The 18,363-nt window shown below is 56.0% G+C and overlaps 1 protein-coding gene across 3 annotated transcripts in view; it reads right to left on the reverse strand.

Annotated features, from left to right (window-relative positions):
- Positions 1-18,363, reverse strand: part of EPHB1 (EPH receptor B1) — an 80,139-nt gene that overhangs the window by 40,474 nt on the left and 21,302 nt on the right. For all 3 annotated transcript variants that reach the window (XM_075760733.1, XM_075760734.1, XM_075760735.1), the window contains exons 2-3: positions 13,170-13,234; positions 8,661-9,342 (exon numbers count right to left, since the gene is read on the reverse strand). In XM_075760733.1, the coding sequence (XP_075616848.1) occupies positions 8,661-9,342; positions 13,170-13,234 (747 nt within the window). The remainder of the gene's footprint in view (positions 1-8,660; positions 9,343-13,169; positions 13,235-18,363) is intronic.

The raw sequence follows: 18,363 nt of genomic DNA on the forward strand, positions 1-18,363 counted from the left end.
TTGCAACAGAGCGAGCCCCCCGAGCCTCGAAGCAATCCCTGCTCCCGAGGGGCCGACCAGCTCCCGCGTGCCGGCATCCATCAACCCACCCCAAAGCTGCGTATCCAGGGCAGGTTTATCGAGCGCTGGGTTTTAAGCGCCCCAGTGACATCGCGCCTGGATGCAGCTAGGTAATAAATAAAAAAATCAGATCAAAATAAGTCAATACCAAGTCTCACCTCACAGGCAATTGACTCGCCGGGCTGCAGCCCCAGCAGAGGAAAGCCGGTCGACCTAGAGCAGAAATCCAATCTCCAATTCCCCTCGTGTATCGGTTCCCCAGGATGCCTCCGCTTTTACAGACAAGTTTTAGACAGCAGAGCCCAGAAACCAGATCCGAGGTCGGAGCCCTCTGCCTCTCGCACGGCACGCAGCCCCATGCCCTCAAGCTTTGCAACCCTCACCCAAAAAAAGCAAGGAGAGGGTGAAGCTTTGCCGGCACGGACCGAAGCATCGTCCCTGGAGAGGTCCCAGGGAGCAGCGTTAGCCCAGGCATCGCTCCCTGCTCACGGGAGCTCAGCGATGACCGCGCAGGATGTGGCCACACCAAGAGCATTGAGCTGACCAGCTCCTACCGCCAGCCCACAGCTCTCTCCTTCCTAAAAACCATTTTCCTAGGCTAAATATCGTATGAGCAGGCGAGTCCCGGGATTAACGTGAAAACTAAGCGATGCAGTCCCGCCCCGCAACATTAATTACATTTTCTCGGTTGGCGCTCGCTGGGAGCCCCAGGCGGGGGGACACCAACTCCCTCCTCGTGCGGGTTCGCGCATCTTAATTTGAGGCGCCCACAACTGACTCTTCAGTCCGGTTTGACGCTCCGACGGACAAGGCGTGGGTCGTTTCTTGGCCACGCACCCGCTGCACCGGCTGAAGACGGATGGATGCTCCCATGGCTCCTCAGCCCTGCTTCAGCACGCCAGCGACGCTTTGATTTAACGACCGCGCTCCTGCTCCCCGCGCATCCTCCGAGATACGAGACGCCAGGCGTGACAAACAACCGCCTTTAACACACTCGGAGCTAACGCCCACAGCACCGCTCCGTTTGTCACCCTCCGGGTGCAGAACGACCCGGGTAGCACATGGAAGGGTTTGGAGAACGTGGAAAATTAAAACCTCGGGAATCTGCACCGATTAGTTTTCTTTTTCCTCCGTCCTGGTGGGCTCCATCCTTCCTCTGCACAGAGCCGCGGGGCCCCAGGTCGCGGCTGGCGAGTCCAACCCGCCCAAAACCCCTCCGACGCCAGAGCGAAGCGGGGCGAGGTGCAAGCGGCGCGACTCGCTCCCCCTCGTCCGTGGCTTCCCGGCAGCTTGCCTTTACGCCGCTCGTTAAACCGTCATCGGCGAAGGTCCCGCTTCCCAAAGCGGAGGTTTGCAGGAGACATGCGAAGCCCGACTGCTACCCCAGGGCACGGCTCCCCAACGATGCCCTGCACAGGGGAGCGCTCATCCCTTATTTTATGGCTTGGGGGGGACCCTTCTGTTTTAAATTATAACTAGCCAGCTAAGGTAAAAAAAACCACCCTCTTTTTTTTAGTTATTATTGTTACTACTGGCCAGCTAGGGTAAAAATCTCTTTTTTTTTATTATTATTATTACTAGCCAGCTGGGGTAAAAAAAAAAAAAAATCCTTGTTTTTACGATTATGACTAGTCAGCTAGGAGGGATGCTGGCTCCTGAAGAGGTTGTGGGGGGCTGCGCGGTGCAGCACAGCCCCAGATGCAGGTGAGACCCCCATCCCTTGCAAGCAAACAGCAGCACAACGGCGCCAGCCGGAGCCATTCGCAAAAGATCTCCCTCGTGACTTTAAAAAAAAAAAAAAATTAAAAAAAAAAATAAAAAGGAAAAAGTTCTAGAAAGGCTTTAAAACTCCCCAGGCTGAGTCACGGGGTTTGCCAGGTGCTGGCCGTTTGCAAACAAGGGTGGGAACACAATACGGGCACCGGACGCGGGCCGGATCCTGCGCTTCCTTGCGGCTCTCCCATTGTCCGGGAGAACAATCCTCGCTCCGGCCGGAGAGCAAAGGGCCTCGGACGCGACGGCAGCGGGGTGGGAGCCGGGTCCCCCCGGGGTGCTGTAAGCGGATGAGGTTAGGAAAAAGGCGGGTGGGTTTTGCAGCCCTGCCGCCGCAGGGATGCTCACGGATCCGTGCCCACGGCAGCCCCCGCGAGCGCGTGCAAAGCCTTGCATCCCGATATCCCCCCCAAAAAAAAGGAGTTTTCCCAAGCACTGTGGCTACTGCGGAAAGTTTCCTAGATGGACCAGTAACAACCCGAGGGCGTGGAAGCAGATGTATGCCCCTGTTTGTAAACTGGGGGGGACAAGACACCCCCCCTGTAAAAAGGGTCTCATGAAAAGACCCCTGGGGGGAAAAAAAGTAAAAATCAGCAGGGGGATTCTTCTACCTCTTTTAAGACTGGAATCAATAGAACACTCAAAAGTTCTCATTAACAGGGGGGAGGGAAATACATAAATGGCCCATGGTACGATTTGAGGAGGGGAAAAAAAAAAAAGATATGGAGAAAAATTAAGCCATACATCCCCAGTCAGGGGTCGTTCCCTAACCCCTCCGAGGCCACGAGCTCCGGCGCAGCCCAGCCCTGCGACGCTTGCCCCTTCCCTGGGGCATTTTCCAGGTTTTTTTCCCTTCATTTCAGCTATGGAGGGGTCTGGATGGCAGGGACGACCCGGCCCCCGCTGCTCAGGCTTTGGGGGACAGAACCCAGCTGAGCCTCCCCGGCAGCCAGGACACACGGTCCGTCCCCATCCCCGGGGCAGAGAGAAGGGCCCGAATCCACCAAAGAAACATTTTGGCTAATAACGTCTAATTAAGACTTCCATTAAAACCCATCACACACTAGAAAAAAAAATTAACAAGGTTTTCCTGGACGTTTTCCTTGCAAGATTATTACAGGGGTTAATGGATACCTTCATTAAGGCATAATTTAAGAAAAATCACACTTTTTTTCCTTTTTCTTTTTTTTTTTTTTTCTTTTTTCTTTTGGAGGCACAGCAATTCAAACCCATCTCCTTCCATGGTAAAACTGGGCTGCCTGTTCCACCCAGTGGTGGAAGCAGGGAGATCGCTGCCAGGAGAAGGCAAAGCCCCTGCAACAAAAGGGGAGCATCCCTCCATCCCTCCGGCATCACCCCCCCACCCCACCCCGCCGGATTCGGGAAGAGATGGGAGAGCTGCCGCTTCCCGGCACAAGCCCAGCCAGAGCGGCTTGGGCTGATGCAGGATGGGAAAGGGAGCAGGAAACTTGATATTGTGTAAAAAAGAAAAAAAAAAAAAAAAAAAAAGGAGGAAAAAAAAAGGAGGAAAAGGTCCATTTTAAGCGGTCGTAGGTTTGTGGCTCGGCTAAACCTGGGATAAAACACCCTCTCGACGTCATCCTGCTGCCGTTACAGGCAGAAGGTGCCCCGGCTGCGCGGATGCTCTCAGTTGGGTGGAAAAGCAGCTTTTTTCGATGGTCAGTGGCTGCCAGGCGCCCGAGGCCCCGGGGAGCAGAGGCGCAGCAGTGCCCGGGGAGGAGCAGACCCAGCGCAGCGCCGGCACGCTGCCCAGCCTCCCCCCACACACCTGGGGATGCTAAATGGGAGAAAAGCTTGAAATCCTCCTGCCGAACCCGCGGAGGAACGTTTTCCCTGCAAAGCCACCTAAAGCGTCGGGAGCATCGGAAAGGCTTGAAAACAAACCGGTCGACCTCATCCTGGTCCCCACGAAAGAGCCTGAGCCGATGGGTTTTAAGCCCAATTATTTAAGAGCACAAGCGGGGCTCTCCGTGGGCAGCCCAGCATCCACCCACCCCGGGATGCTGGGGGGGCCGGGTGCCACCGCAGCCCAGGGGACACCGGAGCACCCCTCTGCCAGCCACCAAAACCAGGCGTGGGGAGAGGGACACACTTCCCGGCAAGCTGGGACACCGCGGCTCCGCAAAACCAAACCCAAGGGAAGGCAGAAGGAGAGACGGGCAGGGCGAGGCTTGCCCCAGGCAGGTTCTGGGGTTGGTTTTTTTTTAACCTCTTCGGGTTTTCCTCTCCTATTTTAGAGGAGAGAGTATTCAAGAAGGGATAACTCACAGGTTGGGTCAGGAGATGCTGGAGAGAAACGCTGGGGTCGGTGCTGCAGCTGGGCAGAAGATGCTTCCCAGCTGCAGGCAGGTATCTGGACCGGCGGATTTTGGGGGAAAAAACCCCACCACCACCCTAACAAGCCAAAAAAGGTCTTTCTGCAGCCCCCCCAGTGCTTGGCGTGCTGGCCCCAACCCGGGCACCCACAGCACCCTGGGATGGATGGTCCCCAGGGTCCCGCGTCCCCGCGCCACGGCGAGGCAGCCCACCCCCACAGACACAACCAACGGCACCCTTCGGCACCCAAAAAAAACCTTTCCTGGGTGCCCCAACACGGCGCAGGGGCACCGAGACGGACTGCGGCGTGGGGAAACAGCAAAGGCACAGCCAGAGAGACCAAAACAACCCAGTTCTCAGCACCAATTTGATGGGGAAAACGTGACTTTTCCCTTGTTTTAAGTGTTAGCAAATTATTCCACTACTAATTACAAAATGTTTGTAATTATTATTATTAAAAAAAAAAAATCACTTTATAAACCTTATGCTCTGCTATAACAATAGCAATCCAGCCTTCCGGGATGGATCAACAGAGGAAAATCAGTAATTATCAGCAGGACTGCTCGGCAGGAGGGGAGGATAACGGGGGGACCGGCATGGGGCCGCTCGCCCCTTGGCATTCAACCGGTGTGTCCCCTCCCTGCCACCCCTTTCCCAAAGCCAGCCCTCCAGACACGAGGCAGGAGGGAAGGACAAACGGAGAAAGGAGACCAAGAAACCAAAGGGACGAAGAAAACCAAAAGAAACGTGCCCGCAGGTTTGGCAAAGGCTCGGCACCGCCCGGCGCATCGGCGGGCAGCTGGAGAAGGGCTGGGGAGGGGGCGGCTGCCTCGGGGAAAGCCGGGGAGCAAGGATGCTCGAGGAGCGGCCTCGGCATCGCAGCCCAGCTTTGGTCTTGCTTTGTGCTGGGTTTTTGGGGGGTTTTGGAATTTTTTGGTTGTTTTGTTTGGTTTTTTTTTTAATTTTGCCACCCCTGCGAGCTCAGGTCTCCAGGTTATCCCGAGCCACGGCAGGCTGGAGGCTCCCGACCACGCTATGACAGGAGTTTGCCGGGAGAGGAAATCGAAAGCGAGACAAATCCGGGGAGCAGCAGGACCGCTCTCTCGCCCCTGCTCCCTGCCTTTATAAATACAAGGTAAAAATTCAGCACAAAGCTGATTTAGATTCAGACTTTTTCCTGCGCCGGCTTCTCCAGGCAACTGAGTTATCGCCTGGTACCGGGAAGGTCAGAGAGAAAGAGCGATTCCAGCTGACAAAAATACAGTGCCCCATCCTCAAAGTCAAAAGGGATAAAAGCTGAGAGACCCACAACTGCCGTCATTCTAGCGAGGGGCTACCGTGCCATCATTAGGTTTCAGAGTCAAACACCAGCGCAGAAAGGGTTTTATAATCTTCCTCGAGGAGAACAAGCAAAATCCACCCAGCACGCTCCTCCAAGGTCTCAAACGATTTCCCCGGCCGCCCGGCGATCCCCAGTCCCGCTTTTCGTCCCCCCTCCTCCCCAGCACGATGATGCATCGCACCTTGACCACGCGAGGAAGCCATAAAGCAAGGCTGAGGGACGGGGCAGAGCAAGACGAATGGGTTTAATATCAACCCGAACTGAGCCATCGCACCAAATGAATTATTCATTTTGGATTCAATAACAGCCTCCATTTCGCATTGACCCACGGCTCTCAGGGGCACGAGGTGCCGAAGAGGACGGGCTAGGCAGTCCCATCGGGTTTTCGGGTACAGCGTGCCATCGCCCAGGAGGTCTGCAGAGCCAAACCCCGACCAGCCCCGGATGGAAACAAATAACAGGGCAGATCGATAAATAAAAACCTCCCTCCTTCCCACCCCCATCTTAGCGTTGTGCTGGTAACGACCCCCCCGTCACTCTGACCCTAAAACACAACGATAATCTCCTCGGGACTCGAAACACCCCCCGATGAAGATTGCGTTCCGCCTGTGCCTTTTGCAAGCGGCTAAGTGCCGATAAAAGCCGGTATTAATGAATCCCTCAGCGGCCCGCGCTCTGCCGTCAGCACGAAGCCGCTCCGGTCTAATAGCCCCGTGATAGGCACAGCCGCTGTCCCAGGGGCGGGAGGGATGAGACACGGCTGGGGGAGCTACACAATTCAACCCTATTTTTTTTTTTTCCCCACCGCTGAAGAATTAAACCCATTTTCTCAGCCTTAAAACACCGAGGGATTTTTTTCTTTCTTTTTTTTTTCCCCCCCTTTTCCTTGGTGACAATTCCCCCCCGGCTTGCTCGTTAAGTGGCTCGTCTCAGGTTGACAAAGGCTTTGAGGAGATGTCAGGAGCACGTGCGTCCCGGGAGCCGGGGTCCGATCCTGGCAGCATCCCAGCAGGCGAACATCACCCCTCCGAGAGCACGGAGGCCAATAGAAAACCAACAAATTATTATTTCTAAACCTTGCCATGTGCCACCTCCTGCCCGCCCACCTTTGGGAAGGGCAGTAGCAGGTTCAGGTCTTCCCTCGTGGTGTCCACGGTCCACGGGGACACAAGGAGGAGCTCGATGGCCAAAGGGTGCACACGAGCTACCAAGGAGCCGGAGTCCAACCCAAGGTCAGATTTTTACTGAAACGCAGTTAATTTTCCAACAGTCCTAACGTAAAGCCCTGGCTCAGGCTTTCAGGACTGGTTTTAGCAGCGGGAGCACGGTTGGACACGGGGACGGAAAACTCAAATTCCCAACACGTGGGGGTCTGCTGGGTGCAGCTTTGGTGGCACGAACACATCATGACCGGTCTGGGGTTTGCACGAGAAAAGGAACCAAGAAAAGCCGCGGAGATGGGTCTTACGCCCACCCTGAGCAGGTTTGCTCCCATGCCCCTCGCGTCCTGCTGTCCTCCATCCTCTGCCCTGCCCCAAACTATGAGCACGGGGTAGGTCAACGTGCTCCTCCCGGGGGGTTAGCAGCATTCGAGACCACAACTTCCCCCACCACCCTCGCCGGCAGCGGACAGAAAGCTCAACACCACCAAACCTCCAGCCGTTTTACATTATCGTTGTTTTCCTACGTTTCTGGCAAAACGTTATTGCCCAATTCCAGACTTTAGCTAAAATTACTATTTATTTTCCTGTGATGGGAAAAACGTCATCTTGCCACAAAACCATGTGCACTTTCTGTTAGTTTATTCAATAGCAGAGGAACATCTCGCCAGAAACGCTCCGGTTTGTGAAGAGCCCTCCCTCCGATGGAGCGCCTCAGCTCCTCGTGGGAACGGACCATCTCCTGGTGGGAACAAAACCACGTTCAGGGTCGACCACGAAACTCAAAGGAATCCACCGGCAATGCTTCTCGATGTGAAAGCAAGGCACGGACTCTGGTGGTTTTCCCAGTCGTCAGAAGACATCGCCGTTCCCACCTTGGCCAGGCGGGAATGTGGTTTTTTGCGGTGAAAATCTACGTAAGTTCCCAGGTTTAAAGCAAATGAACAAACAAGTTTCTCCATAGCTTGAATCCCAGAATGAAAATTGCCATTTTCATATATCCGGAGTTACAGGTGGAGAAGAAACACCGTGGTGGCCGCCCCAAGGAGCATCACGGCCAAGCCTGGTGCTACATGTGCTGCCACCTGCACCAAAGGAGGTCCAAGTCAGACCTCTTCCCATCACCCCCCAAAACCAGCCCCAAAGCATTCCGACACCTGCCTTGGACCTTCTCCTCCTTCTTCCCAACCCTTCCTTGACCTGGAGGTGCCCACCTTTCTAGAAGCTATTTGGAAAGCTCTGATGAAACTTCTGGCAAAGTTAAGTTTGCCTTAGCTTCTCAGGCAAAAAGCCTTCTCCTCTTCCCTCCTTCCAAGCAGCGTACAAAAACAATACCTTAATTTGGGAGAGGAGAAGGAAATGGCAGCTAGTAAAGCTAATAGAAAAAAAAAAAAAAAATAATAATCCTCCAAAGGTATTTGGGAAACGTTCATCAGAATGGCAAAAGGAGATGAAAAGCGGCAAGCGCCATTTCCATATTTATAACCCCGTGCTGCGGAGGACTCCAGCAGGCAGCAGCATGCTGGCGGCGTGGCTGGAGGAACCCAAAAAACCAGCAAAAATATGCCAATTAATGCCGAGAATCAGAGTGGGTTCGCTGCAGTCGGGCCCGGCGGCGGCTGCCCGGCTCCCACAGCTTTGCTGGGGAAATAACAAGGAAGATGAAAGCGGCTCAGCCGGCGAGCGCCGGCTTGCACGGCACTTTGAAGGCAGCAGATCGCAGAGGCGGCTTCCAGCGGGCTCGGGGCAGCAGCTGCACCGGCACCCACGTCCTCGCCGAGCCTGGCCGCTGACCAGAGCGCACCGAGAAGCCACCTGCTCCTAACTCCCTGCCTGCTCCCCGGAGCAAAACCGCTTCGGGGCAGGTAAACAGCACGGAGCCCATTTCACAACAGACGTTGCCCAAAACAGCTTGTTTGGGGACGAACGTTCTGTGAAGCAAAGCTTAAAACCAATATAATCGCCTTGCTACCCAAAACCATCCTTACCTTTGCAAGCCACGTTGTTCTCCGGCTCGTAACCGGCTTTGCATGTGCAGCGGCCGATGGGGACCATCCACTCCCCGTCCCCGTTGCAGTACAGTTTGATGGGAACGTCCACCTCCTCGGCGTTGGGGATGCAAGTGCCGCGGGCAGTCACTAGAGAGGTGCTCTCCGCTCCCGTCATCGTCTCTGGGAAGATGGCGAAGTTCTGCACCACACTGGGGCACTTCTTGAAGAAGACCCTGACGGACAGCAGAGACATACAAGCCCCATAGTCCTGGAAAGCCAGGTAAAAGCCATTGCGGGTCAGGGGCCCAAAACTTCTCACTTCTGTGTTCACCTTCATCAACCTGCCACCAAAGTCCACCTGGGAGAAGCTCTCGTCAGCAGCAATGGTGTCCACTTTGAGGTAGGGTGCCTCCGTCCAGAAGGCGGACTTCTTGGTGGCAATGACAGAGTCTGTCTCGTAGTAGTAGAGGTTGAAGGTCTCCTTGCAGGAGCCGGGGACGTTGGGGAGGCTGCTGCAGTCTCGCACAGTGAAGCGCATCTCGGTGTAGATGCGGTGAGCTCCGCGCCGGTTGATGAACGTGGTGAGGAGCCAGTTGTTCTGGTTGGGCTCGAAGACGTTGCACACCTGGTAGGTACGGATGGTGTTGAGGTTTTCGTCGTAGCCACTGACTTCTTCCCACTGCGGAAAGGAGAAGGGAGAAGCGATGAGAGGGAGGAGGAGGGACCGGTGGTAGCCCCTGAGCCACAGAGGTGCTGCTCACCCCGTGCAGGGCAGGGCTGGAAGGAGAACCCCAAAGCCCCAGAGGGGATGAGAAACGCGGTCGTGGACGCACGACGTGACGCACGTGCAGAAACGCCGCCTGGGCCAGCGCCAGAAGAAATCCTCACCCTCTCACCCCTGCACGCCTCTCCCCATCGTTCCCAGCTGATGCTAAAACACCCTTCCCGAGTGGGCAACAACCTCAGCTGCCCTGAGAAGACATAAAACTGGGAAGAAAGATGGTCCAGGCACCCGGAGGCGGGAGGCAAAGCAGCACGCAAGGCGACGGCTTCATTACAGCCCGGGCCAGCACGTGGGCTGGAGAGCAAGCCTGACCCCAGGTTCTCGGCACAACGGGATCGTTTCCCCCGGCAAAGAAAACCAACTAAATAAAACATTACTGCCGTGGAGAGGGAGAATATAGATTTGCAATTTGATTTATAGAAGGGCATTAATATAATCCAGGCTACAATTTCAATTAAGGGACAGCGGCAAACTGTGAATAGTCTATGATGGCATTAGAGTCCTACAGACAGATTTACAACCTCATAATCCATTCATTTAAACTAATCCATGTTTACAGTCTCCTCATAACAGCATTATTCATATGGCAATCTTTAAGCAGCACTCTGAATATCATGCATAATTTCCAGGAGCGATGCTATAGCAGCGCTCACGCGTGTTTGCGCTGACGCGGGGGCGCAGCGGCAGGCGGGCGATGCCAACCTGCCCCGTCACGTCGAGTCCTCCCAAAGAGCTGACGCAGCACCACCTTACCGATTTTCGCCCTCTTCCATTTTTCCGTCAAACCACCACGTTCCTCACCCGCTCCCCAAGCTTCTCCCTTATAAACCACAGCCCTGACGTAAGAAAACCGCAGGGTTTTATCGGGTTTTCAAAGCAGGGTCCTCCCCCAAGCGCAGCAGAACGTTTGCTCCCCAGTCCACCTACTCGGCTCCGCTAAGTTTAAGCAAAGATCACAGCTCAAGGTTGCACGCTGCTGTTAGGCGATGTTTACCAAACCAGCAATAAAAACCACACGCATCCAGCCGAGTGCTCTCCCTTCTCATCCCACGCTGCAAAAAACCCCCTCCCCGCCCTGGCCGAGACGCGCGGATTCAATACCCTCTCATCGCCAGCCACCTTCTCACGCCAGAAAGCTGCAAGGTCCCCCCTGACCGAGGGGGTGGGTATTGTTTCCCCTTCCCACCTGGGCTTTGCATTACAGCCTGTCATCCAATTAACACCCGACAACGAGCTCTCTCTGGGAAGGACAGGAAATGCCACTGGGAAAACCCTCAGGGGGGTTTTGGGGCCGGATCCTGATGCTCCCTTGGGTTGAGCGCTCCTGCAAGCGGGCCCTGAAGAGCAGCAGGTCCCTCTGGCTGGAAGGCCCCACGGTGCCAGCGGCCGCTGCCATCGATGCTCTAACAGCAAAAGCATCATCTTGATGAGATCCTACTAAATAATTCACGGGGAGACGGGGATTAAGACAACGTTCTTCTCCGTCTCTGCTGAGATTTAAAGTGTGGCCAGCGGGCGAGAGCAGAAGGAGAACCCACATCCCACCGGAGCCGGTCCCTGGGGACCACAGCCACGGCTGGCACCCCTGCCCCGACATTAACACCCACAGCCCCCCGAGCCCCGGGGCAAACAGCCACTCCCGGGGTCAGAGAGCCCAGAATTTGCTCTTGTGCACAGCCTGCAGTCACGCCACCAGCAACCCCGGGGCCGGGCGAGGTGGCTCAGCAGAGCCCTGGACCTCCAGCCCCAGGAGAGATGAGAGGAGCTGGGGAGAAGGAGCTGATGCCCCAGCAGCCGCCGGGAGCCCCCCCTCCACCTCCTCCCTCCGTTTACAGACGGCTGCTGCTCTTCTCGCTCTCTTCTTTGCTTGTTCCTACGGTGCTCTGGCTCCTTGCTAAGCCCCAAAGCAAGGCTGCTAGCGCACTCTCATTTTTGGATGGAGGAAGGCAGGGCAGAGCAGGTCCTTACCCCAGCTTTCAGCAGTTTGGGCTGAAAAAGAAACAGGGAGGCTGCTTTCGGGAACTGAAGAGTAAAATCAAGAAAAGACCAACTAAATTTGGGGTCTTCACTGACTCCAACACAAGCAGAAATCCCCCCGTGGATCTTAGCATCTCCACGCCAGGCTGCTCAGATGGGGCACGGTCTGCAACCCCCCCGGCACCCGCGCTCTGGACAAGCCTCACCCGAATATCGGCCATCAGCCAAGCAGCAGCACAGATCTGCCCTCAGATATTTGTTGTGAACTATTAAAACAGGACAAATCCCAAATTCCAGCGCTGTAACCGGGCAGCTCAAAGACTGCTGGATGCCTGGAGCGAGAGGAAGACATTGCTGGTGGCCAGCCTACTCCAAAACGCGCCTCGGCTGGGACCTGATGCCCGGGGAGGGGGGGTCACTCCTGGACTCCCAAACATGCTTTGAGATGCTCCGTATCTCAAAGCGCCCAGAGCTCCTGAGAAACACCCAGTCCGCGAGCAAGGGCACTTCACAAGGGATGTCACGCTCTCCAACACACGCTGCGGCGTAAAATAAAGGACTTGGTATTTTGAAATACTTTGTGGAAGATCTTATACGGGCTCCTGTAAAGGAGAAGACTCGCCAGCGAGTCGAGAGGAGCGCGACAGAGCGCTAACACCGGATCGCGGCAGGGACAGGCTGAGGGCAGCCTGCGACGCGAGGCAGGGCCGGGGCTCGGGAGCCGGGACGCGCGCGGAGGGATGCCGGGATGCGGGCTGGGGAGAGGCTCCGCTCCGCAGAGGGCGAGACCGCCCTGCCTCCCGCCACAAGCGCCCCACCTGCCTCGCACAGGCTTTCAGCGACAGCAGCTGCCGGCAGCTATTTATATCCCGTCTCCATCACCTGCACGCAGCCCCCCTGCATTTTGGCAGCAATTTATCTGGGCTCGGATTTTTTCCAAAGCAATCCAGCGGCAAAGCCCTGCATTTCAAGGGCCTCTGACGTGCCCGGAGAGCATTTCGTGCCCACTGCACGCGTAGTTCAGCTTCGGTGATGCTGTGCAACCTCATTTCTTTTGAGGACCTGGCCAAGCCAGTCACACCCTACCGAAGGCGAGGGCTGGCATCCCTTCCCCTTCGGTGCCACGTCCTGACGGACCCCGCTGCCGTACCCGTCCCACCGCGATGCCCGTCCATCAGCTCGCATCCCCTCCCTGCCGCCGCTCCTCTCCCCGGCCCCGGCTCCATCTCTCCCTCTCTCTGCCAGGGGAATGTGAGTCAGGTTATTTTATGCTTCCATTCCTCAAAGGCTCATATTATATAAAAAAGAAGTTTTAAGTGCCTCAGGGTGTTTTGTTCCTCATTACTTCATAAAAGTGACATTAATAGCCAGGGAAGAGCACTGCCGAGTGCAATTACGGATGATGTTCCAGGTATGAAAGCTGTTTTGAGCCTGCTAATGTTTCCTAATTACAAGTCTTTTGGCACAGGGAGAGGGAAGGCACAAGCGGGGGAATGGAAAGCGGCGACGGGGCCGGACCCTTCACCTGGGAGGAGGACAGGCAGGCCAGGAGAAAAGCTCCAATCTTTACCGAGACCCCGGTTCGGGGAAGGGATGCTCAGCCCTGGGCCAGCCGGCACAGCGATGCTCTGGCCACCCCACGGGCACTGCCGCTCCCGCTGCCCCGGCTCCCTACCGGCGTTTCAGGAGGAATAGCGTGAACCCCACAAGATCACGTAAGGAGCAGCCGGGCGAGGGGCACTTACCCCCGAAGGAGGGTTGGCGGTCCAGCCCAGCTCGGCCGTCGCCGTCCGTGTATCCATCAAAGTTTCTGAGGAAACACAAGAAAAGCAAAGCAAACTAGTTACTCCCAAAGTTTTCGATGACGTGACGAGCGCAGGGCTAGAGAAAAACGGTTCGGTTGCTTTCACGGAGCGCGCGTCTGACCCTCGGAGCTGCTCAGAAATGAAGCAGCGCGTGCCCTAACGCATCTAATGAACTGACGGTCGCTTCACTCGGAGCAACCTGCGCAGGACGAGACTCTCTGCAAAGAGTCACGGCCCGAACCCAGCCCGCGCTGCCATCTCTGACTCTCCCAAGCCTAGGAAAGGAAAAATAGCGTTAGACATCCCGTTTTATGCATTACATCTGCCTGGAGCCCTGAGTTGTCATTGCACACAGTTGTTATTTGTCAGGATGATTTCAAATACGCAAATGAAAAAAAAAAAAACCCCATATTATTGGAGCAATGTTCCTCTGCTGGGGGTCTTTTTGATGGAGAATTTGGTGAAAAATATTTAAAAGCTGTAATACAGCTGACATTTGCCTACTTTTATTCTTTTAAAAAAAAAAACCAACAAAAAACCCAAACCACAAAACCAAAACACAACAAAGATAATAGTGAGAGCAACAACATATAGAAACAGATGGGAAAAATCCTCCAGGTTTTATTTATTTGTTCGCAGCGAGCAGACACGCAGATTAATTTCCTCAATTCCTGTGTCTCGACCAAACGGGAGGAGGAGACGCACCGCCGGCGGCTGGCGTAGCTGAGCATCCCCCGTCCCTCCCCTTTCCTCCGCAGGTACTCACGCCAGCTTTGCAACGGGGGCAAGCAGAGAAATCAAGGTCAGGAAATAAAAATCAGCCCAGGAATGTGAACCGGACTGCTGCTTTTAATCTCTCCGTGCCTGCTCCAGCAATCCCAAGCGGGAAACGAGACTCCTATCAGTCCTCCCACCCCTCCCTTTGCCGCTGCCCCGGGATGGGAAGCCGGAGGAGCGTGACCGGGAACTCCCCACCCTGCCACCAGCGATAAACTTTCCCCGCGCTCCCGAAATCCCCGCCGGAGCTGCCGACCCGGCCTGGCTCCAGGAGACGTTAGCAGGGCTACGGAGGCGGGGAGGGCAAGGCAACCCCCCGAGAGATGGAGGGACGAGGTGCTCGGGGAGCTTGCAAAGCTTTCTGCACCCCTAAGGGGTCCCGGGCTGCTGCTGTGGCACTGCCAGGGGGGTTCAAAGCCCACGGCCCGATGCTCCACGCTTTGCACGGACCCTTGGAGAGGAGACGTTCCAGCCCCAGTCTGTGCGGGAACAGAAAAGCGCGGTGGCCTTCGTGCTCTCACAGCATGTGGGTTGCACGGCTGCAGTCCCGTTCTGGCGGCAGAAGCCGGCTGACTGCAATGCCTCCGCCTCGTTAAGCGGTCATTAATCCTCGCTACGGCCCTTCAAATAAGCAGGCAGACGCGGCCGTGCATAAATCGATGGGAAGGGGGAAGCGAAAGGCTGCGCAAACATCTCCCGGTTCCCTTCCCGGCACGGCTACGCAGGGAGGGATGCTCCCACAGCCCCGAAATCCTTGGTGTTCCTCCCCACAGAGAGCGGGGCGTCCTCTCGTCACGCAGGGGAAACTGAGGCAGCGGAGCGTCCGCCCAGGGAGCGTGGCCGGGCTGGGACCCAGACCTGGCTCGTCCACCCTCTGCCATAAAAAAGGACACGCTCAAGTTACAGGAAGAACAATTCTTTCAAGGGTCTGCTCAGAAAGGATTTTCACTCCATCATCTCCCTCCCTGTTCCACGCGCCTACAGCTTCCTGCCCTGGGGGTTGGGTTGGCTTTTGTTGGGGTTTTTGGGGGGGTTTTTTGTTGCCGCGGCACAGGACGGTAGCACGGGAGGACTGGCTCTGCTCCGAGGTGGCATCCGCAGGGATCCCTCCCCAAAATCTCACCCCTTCCCCTCCTGCTCCCCCCGTAAAGGCTCCGCGCTTCGGAAACAGAGCGGGAAGGCGCAGCAGCAACGCCAGCGCGGCACGCAGCAGCTCCCAAAGCAGGAGGCTGCGAAATGACTAACGAAATAAATACATTTAATAAATTGAGAAATAAATTAATAAATTGAAAAGAACCACAAAAAAAGCTTTCGGTGTGGAGGTTTCCCGAGTCCTGACGGGACTGCGTGGCCCGCGGCCAGGGAGGTCGTGGCGCTCGCAAAGTTTCCGCTGCAGATGTGTAACTTGCACTTCAACAGCTCCGTGTTTCCGAAGGAATTTGCAAACCAAAGGACCAAGAGGGTGAGAGCCACCGCTACGCACCTCACCCTCCACAGACCGTCTCCTGCCCTGACTCCGAAGGACGCTGCCACGTACAAGAAGATCCGTAACCTGGCATAACAGTTTTGGGTTGGTTTTTTTTTTTAAATAATTAATAATAAGAAGAATTTTACGATGTGTTAAATCCCCCCCCCTTTCAGCTCAAATTCCTGCTGAGCTCACGCCAACTCCGTGACCGCGAGGCGCTGGCACCAGCACGCCTCTGCTCAGCGACTTCCCACGGACCCCTCCCTGCTATTTCCTCTTGGAAGAAACCACGGATTTCACCTCATTTTCTGGGACGTCCAAGCGAGTGACGCCGTGACCCTGGGGGGAAAACCCACAGGGACGTTTACGGCCGGGCCGGTCGGGGCTAAGGCTGCCGAGCACCCTCCTTCAGCCGGGGGAGTTTGCAGACACGGGTGCCTCTTGCCCCAACACAGAGAAAGGGGGGACGGGATGGGGGTCCCAACGCTCACCTCTCCATCTCGGGGCTGCAGAGTATCGCTCGGGGGGACGGGGGACACACACACACACACAGGGATCACCCCCCCCCCCAGCTATCCGTCGCTTGGGAGCGGGCAAAGGAGGGACAGGCAGTAAAATCCCTTTGCTCTGCTAACAAGGGGATGGCTGCGGACCAGCGCCCGAGCGTCGTGAGCCCGGGGAAAAGCCGCACGGACACCTCGCACCTCTCCTCCCGCCTGCCTCGTCCTGCTGCGAGGCCCAGTCCTCGTTATTTGGCACCGGGGATTAATTAACACACACACCCCCCCCCACCCCAGACGTGTCGGCGCAGGGGTACATCATCTCCCCGCGCCTCCCACGTCCAGCATCGTTAGCCACGCCGGGCGAACCCCGGACACGCTCACTCGGAGAAGTTTTTGGGACCTGGAGGCGCTGACGGCAGCTGCCCAGGCTGCGATGGCCGAAGCCCTCGTTAGGGAGAAGACGAACCCCGCTCCGACGAGCTGAGCTCTCTTAGTGTGAAGAATCTTCAGCTGTATACAGTAGATTTTCTTTAATGGACACATTACTTTAAACTAAGCCTTCGCCATCTGTTCCAGTCCCTAATTATCAATACAAAAACAAACGTCTACTCACAATTACACTCGTAACGAGTAAAGATGCCAGCAATTAGAATGCACCAGCATCCTCACCGCCGAGCAGCGCATCCATCTGTGATGGCACTCGCGCGATCCAGGCAGGGAGGACTCGCCGCCACCCCGGGCTCCCCGCACCCTCCCGGGCAGCAGCCAGAGCCGATGCCCGCGGCGGGATCACGGGAGCAAAGGGTGGGCCGGCATCGTTCAAGCGGCAGGGGATGAAAATAAGATATTCAGGGGGTGAGAACAGCCGGGCACGGAGCACGGCAGCGCAGGAGCTGCCTTCGTTTCACACCAGCAGACGCCGGCTTGCCGACCACCCTTCCCACCAGGATTTAAGCCTCTTCCAGAAAAAACCTTTCTGAACTACCCAAAACAAAGTGGAAATTATTTCCCAAAATCCCCAGCCTGAAACCCGTATTTCAGACCTCCCCAGCGTGACTTCTCCCCAACTACGGGCAGAGATACAGAGGCCAACCCAACCTGACCACGTTTTTTTTTCCAACAGTCTGGAAAGAAAGATCTGACAATAAATTTTTCTGCTCAAGGAGGCCACGAAGAAACTTCTCCGAGTGCTGTGCTCCTCGATCAATGCCTCGGGGACACGGTCCCTCTCCCAGAGCAAGAAGCAGCAGCTCTCGCTCCTGCAAGAAGATAATGGCAGGAACCAGCCTAAGGCACTCGAAAGCAAATGCTTGGGCATATGCAGAGAGACGCAAGGCATGTCTGAGACGACTGAGAGGAAAAAAAGATAGAAATTAAGTAAAATAAGGAGAGAGAGGAGGCTTGGTAACAACAGATGGGTAGAGAGAGATTTGGAAGGGATGCCAGCTGCTGGAAACGAGCCCCCCGAGATGGACGGGGAGCCAGAGGTGTGTGTCGATAGCCGAACCTGCGGGAGGGGAGACGGGAGGGCACGTGCGGCCGCGGGGGGCTCGGGTCCGGAGGGGCAGAGGGTGCTCCGAGCGTGGGATCTCCCCAGGCTCATCCCGACGCGCCCTCGAGCAAAGCGCCGATGGGGTCAGCACGCAGTCCGGCCCCAGGGCACGTCTCCAGGGCAGCCCCAGCCCCACGGCACAACTTTCTGACGGGGAACCGCGGCAAGGCGTTTTTCCGTACGCAAAGCACCGTATTTTCCCCTCTATTCCATGCTCGGAAACGCCAAGCTTGCTTTCCTACACCCCCCCCTTTCCTCTCCCGAGCACTTCAGCAAAATCAGCCCAAGGCAAGCGCACAGCTTGGGAAGCTTCTGTCCAAGTTTGGTGACATTACCAGAGAAAGGGAACAATAGAGAAACGGAGCCAAGACGCATTATTACAAAGACTAGTGCTAAATAACGTTAACTGCTATGATGCCACGAGCTCTGCCTTCCCGCGGTTGTCGTGACTTCAAGACGAGCCCAGATCGCATCGTGGCTTTCATCGCCGCTGCCTAGACGCACGCGGTCTCCATCACGCCTCTCGATGTCAATGGAGAGAAAGCCCCACAGGTGACTAATCTGATTTTAAGGGGAATAATCTGAATTTCATTCTCACTATTCTCCCACAGATGAAGGAGCTCACCCACCAGGAGGTTGCCTGAGAAGTTCCAGGTTGCTCTCCATGACCATGCTTCTGACCACAACATCCCACAAATGCCGCCCAGGTTCACCCGTGCCAGGTTTCAATATATCCAGAACTTTGGACTAAGCTGGGAAAAAAGCAGGAACGCAAGAACCACGCGGCTCTGCTGCAGGGACCGAGGCGGCAAGCCGCTGGGCATACATCCCACC

This window comes from Balearica regulorum, chromosome 9 (genome assembly GCF_011004875.1).
Source record: "Balearica regulorum gibbericeps isolate bBalReg1 chromosome 9, bBalReg1.pri, whole genome shotgun sequence".
NCBI classification, from domain to species: domain Eukaryota; kingdom Metazoa; phylum Chordata; class Aves; order Gruiformes; family Gruidae; genus Balearica; species Balearica regulorum.